A 22,519-nucleotide genomic window follows, 5' to 3' on the forward strand; every position below is an offset into this window, starting at 1 on the left:
AATCCATTTAAGATCTCCCTCATCTCTTCTGCCTCTAAACATAGCCAACCACTCTAATCTTCAAGAGGACCAATTATGTCCCTTACTATCCTTTTGCTCTTAATATACCTGTAGAAGCCCTTAGGATTTTCCTTCACCTTGTCTACCAAAGCAATCTCTGTCTTCTTTTAGAAGCATGGGAAGAGCATTGGCTGATTGGCAGGGAACAGAGAGTGGGAATAAAGGGATACTCTTCTGGTTGGACACCCATTACTAGTGGTATTCCCCAGGGGTTGGTATTGGGGCCACTTATTTTTATGTTGCTTGTTAATGTTTTGCATTGTGGAATAAATGGTTTTGTGGCCAAGTTTGCAGATGATACAAAGATAGGTGAAGAGGAGATGGAGAGACTGCAGAGAGACTGATGGATTAGGAGAATGGGCAAAGAAGTAACAAATGAAATAAATGTTAGAAAGTATACAGTCAAGCACTTTGGTAGAGAGAATAAAAGGAAAGATTATTATTTGGATGGGGATAAAATTCAAAATTTGGAGGTGCAAAGGGATTTAGGAGTCTTCGTCCAGGATACCTGAAGGTTAACCTCCAGGTTGAGTCAGTTGTGAAGAAGGTGATTACAGTGTTGGCATTCATATCTGGAGGAATAGGATATTAAGAGCAGGATGTGATGTTGAGGCTTTATAAGGTGCTAGTGAGGCTTCACTTGGAGTACAGGTTACAGTTTTGTGCTGTTTATTTAAGAAAGAATGTGCTGACATTGGAGAAGATTCACAAGAATGAGAAACGTTTGCTGTATTCCTTGGAGTTCAGTAGAATGGGGGGGGGGGGGGACCTGATATAAGCATTTCAAATGGTGAAAGGCCTGGACAGCATAGGTAGGGGAGTCTAGGACTGGAAGGTACAACTTCAGGATTGAAGGGTGCCCATTTAAAACAGAGATGTGGGGGATTTCTTGAGCCAGACAGTAATGAACCTCTGGAATTTGCTACAGGTTAGGTCAGGTCATTAGGTATATTTAAGTAAGAGGCCAGGTCGTTAGGTGTATTTAAAGAAAAGATTGATAAATGCCTGAATAGTGAGGGTATCAAAGATTATGGGGAGAAGACAGGGGAGTGGGGCTGATTGGGAGAATGGATCAGCTCATGATGGAATGGCTGAGCAGAGTCAATGGGCCAAATGACCCACTTCTGCTCCTATATCTTATGTTCTTATGGATAATCAAAGAAATCTTGAACAAATAAATGTTCCTGCACAGGGCAGGCATTTCAAGAATAGAAAAAAAACCAATTTGTATGTATGCACAAACCTATGTTTTAAAATTTTCGGACAAACTTACGCTCTACTATGTATTCTCCTTCTCATGCAAACCTACCACTGAATGTGCTTTAATGCATAATCTCGCTTCAGGTACTTGACGTTCTCTCGTATTACAGAGTGAGTATCGTCCTCTTCATTAAGGTGTTTTTCCAGCCAGGCCACCACATGTTGGTTATTATCCCATAGGTAAGCCTACACATGAGAATTTTGAAAAGATCAGTATTAAAGCCCTTGGTGAATATACCATCATAAAAGTGATAATACCATGGCAAACCAACAGAATGTGTTTCCTTTTCATTATTAATCATGTCAAAGCAGAGTACTCTACTGAACCAGAAATTATAAAAGATCAAGGGTCAAGGAGCGAGTGCTTCCATTTTGACCTTTGTACCTAAATCTCCTTAATGAGCATTAAAGTGGCAATTCTTCATGCTCAGAGCAAGAGGATATTACAACTAAATATGATTTTTGCTATCATTCATGTCCACACATTTAACCAAATTGACATCTGGATCAGAAACACAGCCTTACTAATTACACACCTATTTGTTCATAACAATCAGAATGGATTGTGGAGCACACAAATGTGCCATGGCTAAGGTGACCTAACTCAACATAATCTTACCGAGAAGCTTGAATCAAATTCCATTTCCATGATTGAAAAAAATAATAGTAAAGATTTTTATCTAGACAACTAAACTTTTCATAATCTTAACGACTGAGGATTTGCATGGAAGTTCTTGAATTTTACAACACAGAATGAGACCATTTGATGTAATGTGTCTGTGTGGGTATATGCCAAAGTACTCCAACACTAACTTCAAATTTTGTATACAACTTATCAGGTTTTTGGTTAGTTTTTTTTTAAAAACTTCAGTAAGCAAATTCCACAAATATAAATATTCCCCATGTCAAACCATTCTATGTTCCAATAAACCACTCCATAGAAAAATCCTTATTAATCTCTTTCCTTGGGCTAGTTTAATTGATGATCTCTGTCCAGCAAAAAATATGGGAGAAATGAGGTTTCCCTATTCATTCCATCATAATATTACAAGCTCCCATTTTACTAAAATGGGATTATCACTGTAAGGGATAGTATAGACAGGAGGGACTGAATGGTCACATTTAACATATCATACAAGCACCAAGCACAACAGAAGTCACAGCCCAGCGATAATTTGATACATTGGAAGAACTGAGGGAAGGCTTGTCACAGTCTGTTCCAGAATTCAATACATTGTGATTTTGCAAGGGAGAACCATTATGACTGCTGGAGAGGAAACAGTTCTTTGATAGCAGCTCTGGTGGCCAGGTATTTTTTGTGAAATTCGGGGCAAAGCCTGCTCTGGGAATGACTGGGCCTTTTTGGTAGACTGACCTGTGTTAGGAGGGTCTTTCTGGGAAGCAAAGTGCTTCATTTTGATTGTGACTAACAATGGAGGTCACTTGGAGAAACTGCTTCATTTTAAGTATGACTAGCAGTGAAATTACTTGGAGAGACCAGTGCCAGGGTCTTGGAAGCTTTGTGGAGGCCACCCTTTTCGAGTCTTGCCTACAAAAGGACCAGGAGCTCGTGAGGATGGACATTTCTTCAAAGGCAATGCAAGAAGAATTGAGAGTCTGTAGCAGCCACAACTCCAGTCTTCCCATCAGTTCAACATTAATTCTGGGCATCAAATTTCAAAGGCCTACACTTCAACACTGAATTTGAAAGACTGAACTTTGAAGCAACTTTCTAGATTTTGGCCTGGACTTTGGCCTGGCCTGCTTTGTGTATAGCACACACACACATACACTAGTCACCTGTGCACACAGCTGGGGATAGATTTAGCCTTAAGGATAAAAGTTAAGAGTTAGAAATAAAATTAGTGTTTTAAAATTAAACACTGTTTGGTTCATTGCCTATTGCTGTTTGTTACACGTGGCTCGTGATAGAAACAATACAGGTGTTTAAATTATGAATGAAGGAGAGGTTAAGAGATTGCTTCTTGAGGCTGAAGGATCAAGAAAAAGGAAATATGGAAGAAAACATTTTTTATGAAAATGAAGGGCGTGAGGTTGTGGATGTCAGAATGGAGCTCATTGCTGAAGCGTATATTACAATAGATTGGTAGTTGAAGAGAGGGAAATAAAAGGATATGGGATTAGAGTGGGCAAATTAGGTGCATTGAAGATAAACATGAAAATAGACCATTGTTGTAATTTGATGTGCCAGAACTAGCGAGAATTTACTCAGGATATTGGATAGCCAAAACACTTCATTCTGAGGCAGCAGTGGAATCACGTCAATTTAGATTTAGAAATTTAACTAACAAATTTTTAAAGACTGCATTGATAAATAGTTCCACATTGTCAATGCCATCTTCTCCACAGACCTTCACAGTTCCTTCTGTCTCCACAAACCACCTCCGTAGCATGGACTTAATGTGGCCATCACTTAGTTCCTGGTTTGCTTCTATAATTGTTTGTTTTACTACCTCCTCCAGCAATAGTCGACGCAGACGCCAATAGAAAAATGCGCGAACAGTCTTCCACTCCAGGACATCCTGAAATATACCACACAACTATGTTCAGATTCAGGACAGCTTGACAGCAACATTGAGAAGCGACACAAGAGGTCAGTTACAATTCATCCCACAAGCAAAGAGATAATAATGATTGATAAAAATTAGTAATATTGTGTGTTGCAAAACTTTAGTAAAATAGATTATAATACAAGATTTTTTTTAAATGAGATCATTTGTCCTTATCCTAAAGTCTTGCTATATTGTCTATGTTCCTAAGGAAGGCAATGTGAAAACCAAATAGATAAGCATGGATACAGGATCATACCATTCCTATGGGATGCATTTATCCTTTAAACCACTGAAGGAAAACAGTTAATTTTAATATAAAAAATTAGATTCTATTGTTTTATAACCATATAACCATACAACCATATAACAATTTACAGTATGGAAACAGGCCACATCGGCCCTTCTCGTCCGCACCCATTTACGTGAATCTCCATTAGTTCCACCTACCCACATGCATGCCCATAACCCTCCAATCCCCTCACATCCATGTACTCATCTAGCCTCCTGTTAAATGACAGAATTGACTCTGCCGCAACTACTACTTCGGGTAGATCATCCCACTCAGCCACCACTCTCTGAGTGAAGAAGCACCCACTTATATTACTCCTAAAGTTTCCCCAAATACCCTTAACTTATGACCCCTTGTTCCAATCTCCCCTACCCTCAGGGGAATGTCATAATAATTCCAGTAGGTCACAAGCACTTTATTCAAATAGGATGTCCCTCATTGCCATTCGAAATAGGGTTCCTTTGTGATTAATAAGGTCAGGACTAGAACTTGGGTTATATATAATCATTATATACAATCTTCAAGTTCCTGGGAGTCCATGTTTTGAAGGACCCCTCTTGGAACCAACATTTCAAGGTAACCGTGAAGATCCCACATCAAGACCTCTATTTTTTAAGAATGATGAGGCGATTTGGCATGTTGCCCAATATATCAAACTTCTACAGTGGGAAGTATATGGACTGGTTGCATCATGGTTTGATTGGTTGATTCATGGTTGCATCATGGCCTGCTTTGGTAAACCACCATCTAGGAATGCAGAAGGCTGCTGAAAGGAGCAACTTTGGCCAGATCCATTACAGGCTCCAACTTCCCATTCATTGAAGACATTCATATGAGACGCTGGCCTCAAGAAGGCAGCAAATATTATAAAGGATCCCCATCACCATTGTCACAATCTCTTTGCACTTCTATCTTTGGGAAGTAGGTACAGAAGCCTGAAGTCCTGCACTTCTAGGTTCAGGAACAGTTTTTACCCCCCAATGGCTATCAGGCTCTTGAACTCCGTGTACTACCCTCTTCACAAACTACTTCAGCATCACAAGAAAAAACTATTAAAACTGCTTTTTATTTCTTGCATTGACTGAAACTGTGAATATTTATCCTCTATCTTTTATATTTATTATCTATCCACACTGGGGTGATTTAATGTTTACTATTGGAATTGTTTGGTTTTACATCTGACTAACATCTGGGTGACACAAAACAATAATTTAAAACTGCACTCAGCAATGAACATCAGCAGTAAAGACTAACATAATAATGTTCATAGCAAACTTGATCCTGTGAATGATGTGGACTGTAGAGTTTCTTTCAAATTTATGGGACTTTGTGTTACTTTTTCTTTACACATGATGGATATCAGCCTACTTTGTCACAATGGAGTGACATTGTGAAAGTAGTTCAGTGAGTACATGTTTCATCTTTCCGTGCATGTACGAGCGAATCTTGCAATTGTAAAACCCCTTATCCAAAATGATGGCCTGGATTAGTCCTTCATTCTATGGTTATTGTATTGTATTGTATAGGAGAGTGACCCTAAAGACTGAGAAAATACACAAGAATTCTTCTTAACTGTGATAACTCCTTTCTCCTGCATTCGGCCAGGCGTATCATGGAGGTCAGCAAACTCTGTGGCGACTTGGTGGTAAATTGGAAACAAGTACTCCTCTCGTGCTTTCAACTTGGCTTCTATGTCTTTATGCACTTCCTCAGAAAGTTCAGAGGAACCTACAAAAATGAAATAGGTTGATGTCCAAAGCACACCAAGAAGAGAGTGAACAAAAAATTGTTCTTGTAACAGGATAATACTATCTTTACCCAACTGGTTAGCAAGGTCTGAATAAATGGTGTCAATTCTCTTCATTGTCTTCACCAAGTCTTTTCGTTTGTACTTGATCTCTACAGTGCCTTCGGGTTCTAGCACACTACCCCTGTGGGTTGAGTAAATGGGAGAACTCATTAAAGTGTGCTTCATGGATAATTATCAATGCTCAGATAATTTTGTAACACATCTAAAAATGACAAATTTATGTCCCTAAGTAAAAAATATAAATAATACTCTCCTTCATTGGTAGAGTTTCATTCTTCCAGCAATTCCAGTACAAAATCTACCACCATCTGTGACCATCTAATCTACTCTCAAACATTTGTTTACTCATGCACTGACTCTTCATTTTTGTTGTTGTAATTCTTTATTTATCGCACTATGAACCATATCAACCAACATATTTACAGATGCATCTCTTTAATATTCACAGTGACATCTTCTCTTTTTTCCCCATCCCTCCCTTCCCCCTCCCCACCTCCCTCCAAAAGCAATAAATATTGAACATATACACTGACTCCTCATTTAGTCTAGTACCATCGTCAATAGAAATAATAATTAGTGAGTAGTACAGTGGCACATGGGCAGTGGTATAACTGGTAGAGCCACTGCCTCAGAATAGCAGAATCCTGGGTTCAATCCTGACATAATGGAGTTTGCACTTTCTCTTTAAGAACCTCTCACATCCTCTCACATCCCATAGATGTTTAAATTGGTAGGTAAATTGGCCCTAGTATGTAGGTAGTTAGTAGAATCTGGTGAGAGTTAACATTAGAGAATGGAATTAATGTAAATTAGTGCAACTGGTTGACAGATGGCGAAGACTCAGTGAGTTGAAGGATCTGCTTCTGTGCTACATCTCTCTATGACTGTGAGATTCTAACAATAATGACAACACTGCTGTGTTACTTTCTTCTGGTTTATATATTGTGCCATTTCATATTTGGTGCATGATGTGGAAAGTAGCCACCAGCCCGTGTATCCCAGCCAGGGCTTGGGACGCGGGGACTGCTCCAACAACTAAATCTCTTCCTGTTCTGTATTGTGCAAGTTTCAACTGATGTGGGACCTCAAGCAAATATGAATATTAAAATATCAATAGTAGACCTAGCATTTAAAGATTTTGATGTTTTGGGTGTTAAGTTGTAGGAAATGGATATTTTTGGGGGGATTTTGAAGGCTTAAGTGTTGACCTAGTAGAAAGTAGAGACATAGATGAGGTAGATAAACAAACTCATTTTGCTTTTCAAAAGGGTATTTTAAAAAAACCAAAAAGGGATGGTTTTAAGATGGGAGGCAGGAGATTTAAAGGGGATCTTCACGTTAAGTATTTTACACAGAAAGTGGTTGTTATCTGGAAAGTGCTGCCAGACAAGGTGATGGAATCAGATACAATCATAGCATGTGAGAGGCATAAAGACAGGCACTTAAATAGGCAAGGCATAGAAAGATTAAAAAAGAATCTGCTGGAGGTACTCAACAATGGAGCAGCAGCAATGGTAGGAAAAGGAATTGGTATTTCAGGTTGAAACCCTTCATCACATATTGAAAAGTCAACAGTTGAAGCTGCTCAAAATGCTGAGTTCCTCCTGCAGCTTATTTTGTGCTCCAGATTCCAACATCTGCAGGCTTGTATATTTCTGAGGCATAAAAGGTGCTGGTTCTAATACAGGAAAATGGGATTTCTGTAGATTGAAAAAAGATTTGGCATGGACCTAGTAGGCTAAAGGGCCCACTTCAGTCTTGCCTGACTCTACTACTCGAAGAAGAGGGAGAGGTTGAAACATCGCTGTGTTGTACTAGCGTCTCTGAATTACTTCCACCTTTTCCTAAAGAAAATTCTTCTAGCCGTGATCTTATCCAAGTTTGATAAAATATTCCCATGCCAATTGAAATGAACACCAATCTTTTTACCTGCTTTCTTGGTCTGCATACAGCTCAATGCAAAGTGGATTGATAGTTGGATCAATAACTGCCCACGATCCACCTCGGAGTTCAGCATGAGGGGGAATGTAAACCAGCACAGGCTGCTGAAACTCCCTCAAACTATCTACAATATTGGAACCAAACTTCAGAACTTGGTCATACATATCTAAAAGGAAAAGGCAAGAAAATGGCTGAAGATTGTTCGTATATTTTTTAAAATCAACTTCAGTTATCAAGTCTCTGCTGCATTTTAGGAAAATGAATTATGAGCATTCTGAGAGTTTATTGTACAATATATTGTACCACATCCTTGCTTGCTGCAAAACAATTGTATAAATTAAATTACCACCCTATTCCATGAAGAATGGTTAGCCTAGCAGTTAGCATAGTGGTGTTATAGTGTCAACAACCAGGGTTGAATATGGGTCTGTCTGTAAGGTGTTTGCATGAATATCTGTGTGGTTTCCTCTGGGTGCTCCGGTTTCCTCCCACCCTTCAAAACGTATGGGGTTTATAGGTTGATTGGTGTATCTGGGCATCACAGGCTTGTGGGCTGCAAGGGCCTGTTATTGTGCTGTATCTCTAAATTAAATTAATTAAAACAAATCTGTAATCTTATAATAAGTAATATTGAAACTTTACTTCCTCCCAGTGAATATACCTTTCAGATTGTGGTTGTATGGCTTCTTGAAGATGCTAAGGATCTGAACATGTGGAAACCTAGTTCATTTATCTAAAATGGAGAGTGGTAAGTCACTAAGATGTACAAGGCTGTGGACCTAATGTGGGCAAATGGGATTTGTATGGACAAGTACTATGGTTGGCATGGCAGTGGTCAGCCAAAGGGCTTGTTTCTGTGCTGGCTGACTACAGCTCAATGAAAACCATCAAGGTTACCTTTCACTCCACCAGAAAAGCCCCGCCAGTTAGCAAAAATCAGAAGAGGAAGCCGCTCTCGTTTGAAGTCTTTAATAACTTGCGCTGTTTTAAAAGCAGAGTCTGGAAACCACACCTGTCCAGCTTGTTGAATAATCTGTTAAATAAAAGTTTGAAATAGAAACTTGTATCAGTATAAAGCCAAAGGTTGACCTAATGTGTGGCTATCCTTCCCTCTTCAATTGGAAGGGGCTGTCTGTCTTTCCCTCTAGTGTAAAACACTGCTTGTCCATGGAGATTACTTACTCACTTTTGACTCAGATTCTGGGTCAGCTGGATCCGCTGGAATTGTCAATTCAACAGTCCGAGTCTCCACTGCAATAACACCCACAGGTATTCCTCCTAACCTGTATAAAATAATTAGGCCCTCGGTTAAAAATGATCAAAATGAGATCATATTCATTTTAAAGAAGCAGTTGGTGTAGTCATGATCCAGGTGTAAAATAACCAGAACAATTATTGAAAGATTGAAATTTACAGAGTTCACGTTACAGCCCAGGCATTGACTTTTCAGATTTAACATAGACAAAGAGTAAAACTGGGCAGATGACCTGAAAGCTATCTATATACTGAATTTCAGATTCAGATTTATTGTCAGAGTTCATACATAACATCACATACAACCCTGAGATTCTTTTTACTGCAGGCAAGGCAGAATTGCCACTCACAGACACGAAGTTAGGGGCAAAGGCTTTATTGATGTAAAGATCCAAGCATGCCTCAGTATGCTGCTGGCTCGTCTAACGGCAGGTATGGGGCAGGAGACCAGGGCATTCGGCCTTTATTAGGGGTCTTAGGGGGAGGGGCTACTGGTTCCACAGGCAGGCCAGCCTGCCCAGCTCAGTGGGGAACATGCCCGCAATACCACATTCCACCACATTCACCTCTCTTTTTTTTAGATAGAGTCCAGCAGGGTGATGCGGGGCACTGTCTTTAGGGTCCATGAGTTGCACAGTAATGTTCACACGTTTGGTCTCTCTGGTGGTTTTACCCGTCGTTGGGACCTCTGCAGTCCAGTTGACTGTGCCTCTTGTTCCGGCGGCCCAGTGTCTCAATCACTTGGCTGGTTGTTGGAGGGCTGATCAGTGTCCATGTCTCCCAGGTCTGTGGGAGTGGGGGGGATTAGTTAGTTAGTAACCAGAGAGGGGAATCCACCTGTGGGGTGGTGGGGTGGAACATTTGGGTGGCCATGCTGGGTGTGGGATCTCTATGTCCTCAACCCAGCTAGTAGCTGCCCAAGGGTATAGGGTGCACCTCCCGCCCTGGGATTCCCACTCAAGCCAGGTCGAAAATGGACACTGTCGTCTTGTCTATCTGGGTACCTTACCAATGCATAGTGGGGGTTCGCATGCAGGAGGTGCACTTCCTTCACCAGTGGGTCTGCCTTGTGAGTCCTAACGCGCTTCCAGAGAAGCACCGGCCCAGGGACCATTAGCCAGACCGGCAATGTGGTTCCTGATACCGACCTCCTAAGGAAGGAGAACAATCTTTCATGGGGTGTTGCATTCATACCCATACAGAGTAGAGACCTAGAGGCATGCATTGCTTCTGGAAGTACTTCTTGCCACTGGAACACATTCATCCCTCTCGACTTTAGGGTCAACAGGACTGCCCTTCAAATGGTGCCCTTTTCCCTCTCTACCTGGCCATTCTCTCGGGGGGTTGTAGCTGGTGGTTCTACTTGTCGCTATGCCCCTGGAGAGGAAGTAACATCGCAGCTCCTCACTGACGAATGTTGAACCCCAGTTGCTATGTCTAATGTACATTGAAGGAACCAAAGACTTGTTGATCCAAACCAAGGCTTTTATTGACTAAAAGACTTGAGCATATCACAAGTAGGTCGACCAGTCCAGAATGACCTGGTCTGTCTAGGACCAATCCTTTAAGACCTGCCAGTAGGTGTGGCTACACTCTCAGCCAATCACAGTCATCCTACACTGCCATCTGTACATATACACATTGGTGATAGAATCTGTACTATCCACACTATGCACGCACGTGGGGTACCCGAACAGAGAGAATATGGTGTGGTGAGTTTAATGATCATGGCTCTGGTCATGTCTGGGCAGGGAATGGTGAATGGGACGTGCGAGTATTCATCCCAATGTTCAGGAAATAACTGTTCTGGTTTGTGGATGGGGTTCTGTGGAGAAGGTAATTCTAGGAGGGGGCAAATGCGCTCAGGGTCGGAATCAATCACACCATGTTGCGCCATGTATCCCAGGATCACCAGCCGCTCTTCTTTTGGTTATTTGTTAGGGTGAGAGGTTTTGAAGTGGCCAAGCACCTCTGCAGGTTGTCGTTGTGTTCTTTCAAGTCAATGCTGCATATGGAGACATTATCCAAGTATGGGTAAGTGGCTTTTAACCCATTGTTATCCCACCATCCGGTCCATTTCCATTTGGAACATTGACACCCCGTTTGTGAGGCCGAAAGAGACCCGTAAGAATTGGTACAGTCCACCGTTGGCCTTAAATGCTGCGTAGGGCTGGTCCTTTGGGCAGATAGGGAAGCTTGAGATCTATGGTTGAAAAGACCCTGTATTTTGCGATCTCATTCACCATGTCATCAGTGATGAAATTGTACAGAGCATTGGTGAGGCCAAATTTGAAATACTGTGTGCAGTTTTGGTCACCAAATTATAGGAAGGATATAAACAAAATAGAGAGGGTGCAGAGAAGGTTCACAAGAATGTTGACAGGATGTCAGGGTTTGAGTTACAGAGAAAGGTTGAGCAGCCTGGGGTGTTTTTCCTCTGGAGCGTAGAAGATTGAGGGGGGATTTGATGGAGGTGTTCAAGATTTTAAAAGGGACAGAGAAAGTCAACGTGGATAGGCTTTTTCAATTAAGAGTGGGGGATATTCAAACCAGAGGCCATGGTTTGAGATTGAAGGAGGAAAATTATAAGGGGAACATGAGAGGAAATTTCTTCATGCAAAGGGAGGTTGCGATGTGGAATAAGCTTCTGGCGGAGGTGGTTGAAGCAGGGACGTTATTTACATTTAAGGAAAGACTGGATAATTACATGGAGGGGAGAGGATTGGAGGGGTATGGACCAGGTGCTGGTCAGTGGGACTAGGAGGGTGGGGATTTGTTCCGGCATGAACTAGTAGGGCCAAACTGGGCTGTTCTGTGCTGTATATGGTTATATGGTTATAATTCGGGGCAAGGATCGGCATCCAATAGAGTGAACCAGTTGATGGTTTGAGTGTAGTCAATCACCATCCGGTTCTTCTCGCCCCCTTTACCACCAGCACTTGTGCCCTCCATGGACTATTACTGGGCTCTATTATGCCCTCCATCACCTTGCATTTAATGAATCCCTTGTCCTCTGGGCTGTAACGTCTACTCTTAGTGCCCCTGAACTACAGTCTGGGGTGAGGTTTTGGAACAGTGGGGGTGGACCCATAGGGCGACAAGGTTGCAAGTGGATAGCACTGACCCACCTCCAGGTGCATGATTGGGCCTCTCCAAAGAGTGGGGGTGGTGGGTCTGGTTGTACCTGACTATAAGCAGGGGACAGGGTTTGTTAAACTGCATCAGTACCCCTTTTAATTGGCACTGGAAATCCAGTCCCAAAATGATGGGGGCATAGAGATGGGGCATCACCAGCAGTCTGAAATCTTTGTATTTCGTCTCCCCTATGGTTAGGATTTCTGTCGAGAGGGACTCTGAGGCTAGTGGTACCCGACACTTCATAGGGGACACAGTTAGAGAGTAGCATTCGGCGGTGCACGAGTGTATGAAATTCTCGGTACTTCTCATGTTGAACAGACAACCTGTGGTGTGACCGTTTACTTCGATGTCCAACATGGAACATCCCATCTAGTGTGGTTGACTCTGGTTCAAGGTTATCGAGGCTAACATTGGTCCGCTGTCTGACCCACTGCTGCCGTGTCATTGAGTTGGCGGCCACCAAGATGACTACCCGGGAGATTGCGAATATGGCCACCCCCATGGATCACATGGGGTGGGACCAGGAAGTGAAGCCAGCAGTGTCATCCTTTCTTGTCATGACATGGGCCTGGAAGTTCAGTTCTCCACAAGTGGAAGTGATGACTGGAGCTGCTTGAGCCACGATGGCGACACGGGTCATGGGCCACATGCAGAGCTGCTCGCAGGGGGCTTGGATCAGCATACCCTTGCATAGTGCCCTTTCCGCTAGCAGTTGAAGCAGGTTGTGCTACATTCAGGACAATACTTTTGGGAATGCTTGGTCTGCCCACAGTAGTTGCACCTTGTGTGCTCAGCAATTGCAACGGCCGTCAGGGGCAGTGGCCCCGAATCCCAAGATGGCACCACCTGTTCTGCATATCTGGAGGCCGTGCGGCCCACGCTGTAGGCCTCTGCGTTCTTTGGGGCTATCTCCACGGTCCGGGCCATCTGTATGACCTCCTGTAGGGACCGATCGTTCGCAGATGTGTTGGGAGCAGAACACTGCGACCAGCCCGTCGCGGATAAGCTCCTCCTGGTACTCTGCCACCGCCACGTCCTGGCACCCACATGGCCCACATGAACTCGTCGACTGACTCACCTGGGCCTTGGCGTTGGGAGCCACGTACATCGCGTTCCTTGGCGCTCCATATTGTTGCTGGAGCAGGGCTATCGCCTCTTCATACCCCGTGCAATTGTGGATCAGTTGGTACATGTGATGGCCTACCGCTGCGAATAATAGGTCATACTCGTTGCTGTTTGCTGTGATTTCATGGTGCCTCATATAGGCCTTCAAGCACTGTAGCCACATGTTGAATTTCACAGAGGCCTCTGGGTCTTTTGGATCGATTTCCAGCTTCTCCAACCAAATTGCCTTGTCTATGGCACTTAAAATTTTAGATCAATTTTAGATAAAGAGATCAATGGCCACTCACAGGCACAAAGTAAGAGCCAAAGGCTTTATTGATCTAAAGATCCAAGCTTGCCTCAGCATGCTTCTGGTTCAAGTCTAAGGGCAGGTATGGGGGAGGAGACTAGGGCTCTCCGCCTTTATTAGGGGTCTTAGGAGGTGGGGCTACCAGTTCCGCAGATGGTCCAGCCTGCCCAGCTCAGTGGGGAACGTGCCTGCAATTCCATGTTCCTCCACAACAACACGTAAACAGAAAAAGAAATGCATCGAGAGTCTTCTATATTGATTCCAGACACATGATATTTCATGACATCAGTGAAATAAAATCTCGCTTTCTGTTTTCTGCTCCCTCCCCCATATTCTCTGCCACTGAAAACTAATTTGTTTATTTTTCCAGTTCTGACAAAGATTCTCCAACGTGAAATGTTAACTCTGCTTCTCTTTCCACATATGCTCCCTGACCTGCTAAGCTTCCAGCATCTACTTCTTTTATTTTGGTTCTGCAGCAGGTAGTGTGTGGTGAACTACTTGACCTAAACTTTGCCATCTACCAAGGCAGATACATTAGCCTGTGATAATACTGGTAGAAGTCACCAGCACATACTTTGGTGGAGAGTCTTGGTGCAGAATCTAAATATCTACATAGTAGCATGCCCTTCCACTAATTTTCACTCCAATGACTCTCAAGAAGTTCAGCACCATTAAGCAAAGTAGCCAGCTTGATTGAAACTCCCAGCACCTCTGTAACCATTCATACCCTTCATCATTGGTAGGAATGTGTACCATCTATAAAATGTAATGCAGTTATTCGCCCAAGCTACTCCAACAGCACATCTCAAGAACCATAGCCACTACCTCTAAGGACAAGGTCACAGATGCATGGGAACTATATCAAATATGGGTTCCCCTCCAAGATGTACCCCAACCTGACTTGGAAATGCATACTGGGCCTACATATGCAGGACAAGTATTATATAAATAAATATTGATTCTTTCATCTTCCACAGTCTCGGATGGTTAGTGTGAACAGTTCCTTTGGTCATTCAGCATTTTTACTGCCTGTGGAAGAAGCTGTTCCTCAGCCTGGTGGTTCTGGCTCTGATACTCTTGCATCTCTTCCTTGATGGGAGCAGCTGAAAGATGCTGTGTGCAGAGTTCAACCTATATTGTGCATGATCTAATATAATGGATAAGATTAATGGATTAAAAGGTCTATTGATAAGCTTATAGTAAGGGATGGTATGATGTTTCGAGTGAGTTTGTGGGGAATGTGATGCTATCATGGGCACAAATGTGACCAGTTTTGCATCCCATACAGATCAGGTTAATAGAGATGCTTTAACATCATGCACCTTTGGGGTTTTTCCTTATCTTTCTTCTTCTTTTCTTATCTTTTCCTTTTTTTGGTTCTTAGCCTAGATTTTTTATAGATGCAAGATACTGTATAGGGAGGGTTGGGTTGGATGGGGAGATGGAGGCGGACACTGGAAGGATACAAGTTTTAATTTTGATGTTTAATGGCAGGGAAATGATCATTTATTAGTATTAATATTAATGGAATTCAGAATTCGATAAAGAGAAAACTGAATTATATGAAAAAAATTAAAGTAGATGTGGTTTTTATATAAGAAACAGAAATAGAACATATGAAATAAAAATGATTGGGTAGGAAGAGCGTTCTCTTCATTTAATTCTAAAGCTAGAGGAGTAGCAATATTAAGAAATAAAAGTTTACCAGTTGAAATATTGGATGTAATGACTGATAAAGTGGGGAGGTATATGATGATAAATTGCAAAATATATTCTGAATATTGGACCTTAATTGAATATATATGCACCAAATGTAGATGATGGAAAATTTATACAAGATGTTTTTTATAGAGTTAGCTAATGCTAAAAGGAAAATAATTATGAGAGGAGACTTTAATTTTACATTTGATTCCAAGTTGGATAGATCAAGATGAATTATGGTTAAAAATAAGGTGAAAAAAGATGTGAAAAATTTTATGAATGAAATGAAACTTGTTGATAGTTGGAGGAAGATGCATCCTGATATTAGAGATTATTTATTTTATTCTTATAGGCATAAGACATATTCCCATATCAATATGTTCTTAATCACCTCTCAACTCCACACAAGAGTTCATAGTATTGAATATCAAGTGAGGATATTGTCTGACCATTCACCTTTAGTTATGTCAGTTTTACTGGAGGAGAAGCAAAATATAGGTTATAGGTGGAGGTTTAATGTGGCACTATTGAAAAGGAAAGGTTTTTGTGACTTTATCAGGCAACAGATATGGACATTATGGACATTTATGGACATTATGTACTAATAAGTTCGTGGTATGGGGTTCTTTATTTAAGAGAACAAATAATAAGTTATACGGCTAAGGTTAAAAAAGAACATACATCTCAAGTTAATTCTTTTGAAAAGGAAATAACAAAGATGGAAAAAGAATTGCAAAATCGAGGGAGTGATGAACAAAGTAAAATATTTGATTTAAAGAAATTGAAGCTTAATACAATACAAGCATATAGAGTAGAGAGGGATATAAGATGAACCGAACAAAAATATTATTGAATTGGGAGTTAGAGCACAAATAGAGAACAATAGTAGCTGTAAAAAGGTTCGGGTCATCTTACTTATAAAACACAAGGTATTAATGATGTGTTTGTAACAGAGTTCTGTGCTGTGTATTGATCTATGTGATGTGTGGTTTTATGTTAAAAAGTGACAGTTTGCCTTTAAGAGCCAAGGTGAAGGTGGACTGCTGAGAGAGTGGGAGATGGACTGGGCATGTGCAGAAAATGATCTAAAAATTTCAGGACTTGGATGATAAACCACCACTGGGTTGCTGTGGAGTGGAAGAAGGTCCAAAACATGAGTCATTGTCTGGAAGACAGTTTAGAATGTTGGGATTTCAAAAAGGGATGAACATTCCGAAGGCAGCCAGAAGGATCCAGACCAAGCTGTTGTTCCTCTCTCTGCAAGCAACACAAGACAACTTCGAATTTTGTGCTCTCTCACTCTCTCTCAAAGATCTTTTGGCTTCAGTTTACCAAGCAAACTGAATTTTGTTTATGATCTTTGCTTTAGTTGGGATCGAAGTTTTGTGAGTTTTGTGTGTTTTGAGTCTAAGTTTTTCTGTGGGTTGGTTGGAAATATAACTTAAATTTTAATGACTTGTTATATTTATGCTGGGGAATTTATTAGTTTTACACTGTTATAGAAATTTGCATAGTAACCAGTGGGCATTGTTATAAAAGGGTGTTTTTTTAAATTAAAGTTTGAAGGTGAATTTTTTGTTAATAAAGTGATCGTTCATCTTTACCCCTGTGTGATATGCCTTCTTTGTGGTTGCTGGTTTGATCTTGTAACAGTTTATGAAATTTTATAAGAAATTATACAAATCGGAATCATTGAAAGATGGGGATAAAATAGACACATATTTGTCTAAAATTACTTTACCACAGTTAAACATAGAAGAGAAGATAGAATTAATAAATCCATTTACAGTTACAGAATTAAATGATATATTGATGACTTTACCAAACAATAAGGCTCCATGAGAAGATGGTTTCTCTACAGAGTTTTATAAAGAATTTAAAGAGTTATTAATTCCAATATTTATGGGGTTGTTAGATCATATGGAAGATCTTTGCATTAATAACAGTTATTAAAAAAAAAACTGGAAGGACCCTTTGCTTTCAATTTCATATAGAACAATTTCACTATTGGATATTGATTATAAAATTTTGTCCAAACTAATAGCTAATAGATTGGTCCATACTTATCAATTTAGGTAAATATTTAGCTAAAATGGTTTTTATTAAAAATAGATCCGCAAATAATATTGTTAGATATTGTTAGATATGGCTCAGAAAAAAAAATACCATCAGTGGCTTCAGCTTTAGATGCAGAAAAGGCATTTGATAGATTAGAATGGAATTATTTATTTAAAGGGCTGAAGGTTTTTGGAATTCCGACAATTTAAAAAAATTGGATAAGAGCATTATATCATTCTCCAAAGGCTAAAGTGATTACAAATAGACAAATATCAAAATCTTTTTTGTTGGAAAGATCATCTAGACAAGGATGTCCATTATTTCCCTTTTTATTTGCATTAGCTATAGAACCTTTTGCCGAGGAGATTAGAAGTGATAATGAGATTGAAGGCTTTAAGGAGATTGAAGGCTTTAAGAACAAAAAAATTAGTCTTTTTGCAAACTTATAAACCCTGTAAGTTCTTTAAAAAAAGTAAATGATTGATTGGTGGTGTATGGGTTAGTATCAGGTTACAAAGTATATATTGATAAAAGTTAAATGATGCCAATGACTGAGACAGACTATATTCAAGTTAAAAAAAAAGGACAAAATTTAAATGGCAGAATGGAGCAATTAAATATTTAGGAATTAATGTTGATAAGAATTTAAATAATTTATTTAATTAAATTACATACTTTTATTGAGGAAAATTGAAGATTTATTAAGATGGAAAGATTTGCCAATTTATTTAATAGGAAGGATTAATTGTGTGATGACGACTATCTTTCCTAAAATACAATGCCTTTTTCAATTTTTACCAATTTTTGTACCAATTATGTTTTTTCAAGATTTAAGTAAAAGTGTAAGAAGATTTATCTGCAGGGATAAAATGCCTTGGATGGCATTGGAAAAATTACATGGAAATTTAATCAAGGGGTACTTTGATTGCCTTATTTTAAAAATTATTATAAACCAGCTCAACTTAGATTTTTGTCTTCTTGTTATCAGACAAAAGATTGCATGGGTGCAAATAGAAATGAGTAAAATAGGAGAATATTGAACATATTTTATATAAATGGAATGAGGAAAATCAGATCCACCAGTTTTGAAGCATATACTTAAAGTATGGAATGGAGAACATGTAGAAAGAGGAATGAAAATGATCAGTTGGCTAAAATGATATTAAATCAAAATCCTTTAATTCTTTTTACGGTTAATAATCGTTATTTCAATGTTTGGTATAATTGTGGAATTTTTAAAAAAATTGTTTTTTGGGATCTGCTTTTTTGACTATTGACCAATTGAAAGATAAGCATAATTACCACATAACGCTATTTTTTCTTATTATCAACTTAAATTATATTTAAAAAGAAAGTTAGGGAGGAATTTTAAATTACTAGAACAAATAACGGATACGTTTATTGAAAGATTTATTACTAATATGTATATCAAATTACAAGAGACTATTCAGAAAAAGGATTTATTTAAATCTAAATCTAGATGGGAAAAAGATTTAAATATACAGATTCAAGAAGAAGTATGGTCAAAATTAGCTATGAAAGTGTAACTAATATAATTAATGTTAGATATCAAATGGTACAATTTAACTTTTATTCTACTCCATACAAATTGCATGCACTTCATTCGAATTGTTCTGAACAATGTTTTAGATGTAATAAAGAAGTAGGATCTTTCCTGCATGCAGTCTGGCATTGTGAAAAGGTAGATAAGTTTTGGAAGGAAATAAGAATTTTATTGGGATGAGTTTTTAAGACGCAAATTTTGAAGGATCCTGGAGTATTTTTATTGGAAGATATTTCCCAATTGAAGTTAGATATTTATAAAAATAAGTTTTTGTGTAGCAATAGATATAGCAAAGAAATCTATAGATGTAACATGGAAATCTGGTGATATTGTTCGGATGAATAGATGGTGAACAGAATTATTAAATTGTATACCATTAGAGAGAAATCAACCAGAAAAATTTGATGATTTGGAAACCCTACATGGATTTTATTGCTATGACTTTACCTGTAGTGTCCACCACGCCCCCCCCCCCCCCCCCATCCAACCCGCCTTAATTAGTTATGGTTTAAAATTATTATGTAAACTGCATTTAATTAATTAAAAGATACAAGTTTAGTAGACAGGTTCTTCTTTTGCAATTTTTCCTACATTTTTGAGGAGAGAGGGGGTGGATGGGTGGGAGAAAATATGTAAAAATTGTATTTTTTTTGTGTTGCAGTTTTTTATTATTCTTATGTTATGGATAAATACTGATGCAAATGAAAAATAAAATTAAAAAAAATAAAACATCCAGCCAGTGATGTCTAGAACCTGGAAAATGAATTAAAGAAAGATTTTGCAATATTCCTTGTGGTATATTGAGACGATTATGTTGTTCCAAGTACATATAGTTATTGCAATAATTTTGAAATGTGGCCAAAATTGGTGAACTAGTTGTTTCTTTGTACTCCAAATTTTTCAAAGAAATATCAAGACCTTTTGTCTGAGGAACATTTAAAGTATAACAAACATATTTTTCATACAGTTATGTATGGATTTTCCATGAGGTTGCTTATAAATTAATGTTTTAAAATCCAAGAGCATAAAACAGCCCCTAATGAAGGAAGTTACTAAAATAAATCCTGTAGTTTCAAAAGTAAAACAATTTTTTAACAAGTTCCTTTTGAAGTTCCTCTGATAGAGCTCGGAATTGATAGAGTTAGATGTAATTGATTGATTTATAAAGTAATTCAATAATAGTTTTGATAGTAATGTGCTCTTTGCTTAACTCAAACAATAACAATCTGTTATTCATAACAAAACCTACAGCTTTATACAAATCCCTTCCTCTTCCTTCCCCATCTTCATGGCTTCGTGGTTTTATTAGATAGTTCTAAAATTTCAAGATTAAGCAATAAACCTGCTTTGATATATTTATAAATGTGAAAATGATAACAGATCTAAAACCAGTCCATTTTGAGAGGCTCTTTAGGAGATTCTGATGTGAGGTGGTACTCTACATGAGCAGAGATGTGTTATAAAATCATCATATCTGAAAAACCACAACACCGCAAAATTTCCTTTGCAGCATTTATGATGGTCATCAGGCCTTACTGTTTTCAGAATGACACAGACAATACATTGGGGTTCACTAAAAGGATTTAATAAGCAAATTAGACTTTATAGCAAACAAGCCACAATACAAGATCATAAGATCACAAGACATAGGAGCAGAAATATTCAGCCCATTGAGTCTGCCCTGCCATTTATCCATGAGCTGATCCATTTTCCCACAGCCCTACTGCCTGGCCTTCTTCCTTTAACATTTGATGCCCTGGCCAATCCTGTTTATGCCTGCCTTAAAACGACCCAATGACCTGACCTCCACAACTGCATATGGCAACAAATTCCACAGATTTACCACCCTCTGAGTGAAAGAAATTCTTCCACATCTTTGTTCTAAGCAGATGCCCTTCAATTCTGAAGTTGTGCCCTCTTGTCCTAGACTCTCCTACCATGGGAAACAACCTTTCTACATCTATTCTGTCTATGCCTTTCAACATTTGAAATGTTTCAATGAGACACACCACTCCCCTCCCCATCCCTCCCAACCATTCTCCTAAATTCCAATAAGTACAGGCAAAGAGCTGTCAAACTCTCCTCATCTGATAACCCATTTATTCCTAGAATCATCCTTTTGAACATCTTCTGAACCATCTCCAACGTCAGCACATCCTTTCTTAGATGACGAAGCCAAAACTGTTCACAATACTCTAAGTGAGGTCTCAGCAGTGCCTTATAAACTCTCAACATCACATCCCTGCTCTTGTATTCTATTTCTCTTGAAAGGAATGCCAGCATTGCATTTCCCTTCTTCACCACTGATTCAACATTTAAGGTTACCTTGAGGCTCTCCTACACGAGGACTCTTAAGATGCTGTGCATCTGGGTATTTTCAAGTTTCTTTCCATTTAGAAAATAATTTGCCTGTTTATTTTTTTCTACCAAAGTGCATGACCATACACTTTCTAACATTGTATTTTATTTCCTTTTTTTCTGCCCATTCTCCCAATCTGTCTATCCTTTTAAAGCCTCCCCATCTCTTCAACACTACCTGCTCCTCCATCCACCTTCGATTCACCTACAAACTTGTCACAAAGCCATTCATTCCATAATCCAAATCATTAATATACAACGTAAAAAGAAGCGACCCCCCCCCCAACCCAGACCCCTGTGGAACGCTACTAGCAACTGGCAGCCAATTGGAATATGATTCCTGAATTCTGAATCTTTGTTCTATGCCAATTAGCCAATGGTCTACCTATGGTATTATGTTTCCTGTTATACCACAGGCTCTTATCTTGTTAAGTTGTCTCATGCTTGGCACCTTGTAAAAGGCCTTTTGAAAATCCAAATACGCAATACCCACTGCATCTCTCCCAACTAGCCTGTTGTCACTTCAAATAATTCCAATTGTTTTGTCAAGCACAATTTTTCCTTAAGGAAACCATGCTGCCTCTGAGTACTCCATAACTTCATCCTTAAGAATCAACTTCAATATCTTCCCAACCACTGATGTCAGGCTAACCAGTCTATAATTTCCTTTCTGCTGCCTCCCTCCCTTTTTGAATAATGGGGTGACATTTACAATTTTCCAGTTCTCTAGGACCATATTAGAAACTAATGATTCCTGAAAGGTCATTATCAATCTCTACTGCTACTTCTTTCAGAACCCAAGGGTGCAATTCATCTGGTCCAAGAGCCTTATTCACCCTTAGACCATTCAACTTTTGAATACCTTCTCCCTTGAAATAGTAACTGCACTCACATCCCTTCCCGGATACCCTTTGACATCTGGCATACTGCTATTGTTTTCCACAATGAAGACTGATGTAAAATATTAATTTAGTTCCTCTGCCATCTCTTTGTCTCCCATTATTATTTCTCCAGCATCATTGTCTAATGGCCCTATGTTTACTCTCACTTTAAAAAAAAACCTCTTTATACATACTGGAAGAAGCTTTTTGTATCC

At 39.4% G+C, this 22,519-nt stretch overlaps 1 protein-coding gene across 5 annotated transcripts in view; it reads right to left on the reverse strand.

The window, feature by feature from the left end:
• The window catches only part of acacb (acetyl-CoA carboxylase beta), a 203,348-nt gene that overhangs the window by 4,057 nt on the left and 176,772 nt on the right, over positions 1-22,519 (reverse strand). For 4 of the 5 annotated variants that reach the window (XM_069932710.1, XM_069932708.1, XM_069932709.1 and 1 more), the window contains 7 exons: positions 9,120-9,216; positions 8,831-8,966; positions 7,922-8,099; positions 6,001-6,113; positions 5,756-5,910; positions 3,693-3,863; positions 1,370-1,506 (listed from right to left, as the gene is read on the reverse strand). In XM_069932710.1, coding sequence (XP_069788811.1) covers positions 1,370-1,506; positions 3,693-3,863; positions 5,756-5,910; positions 6,001-6,113; positions 7,922-8,099; positions 8,831-8,966; positions 9,120-9,216 — 987 coding nt within the window. Of the gene's footprint in view, positions 1-1,369; positions 1,507-3,692; positions 3,864-5,755; positions 5,911-6,000; positions 6,114-7,921; positions 8,100-8,830; positions 8,967-9,119; positions 9,217-22,519 lie in introns of those variants that run through there. The other variant, XM_069932712.1, reaches the window with a different exon arrangement.

The sequence above is a fragment of the Narcine bancroftii genome, chromosome 4 (genome assembly GCF_036971445.1).
Source record: "Narcine bancroftii isolate sNarBan1 chromosome 4, sNarBan1.hap1, whole genome shotgun sequence".
In the NCBI taxonomy this organism is placed as follows: domain Eukaryota; kingdom Metazoa; phylum Chordata; class Chondrichthyes; order Torpediniformes; family Narcinidae; genus Narcine; species Narcine bancroftii.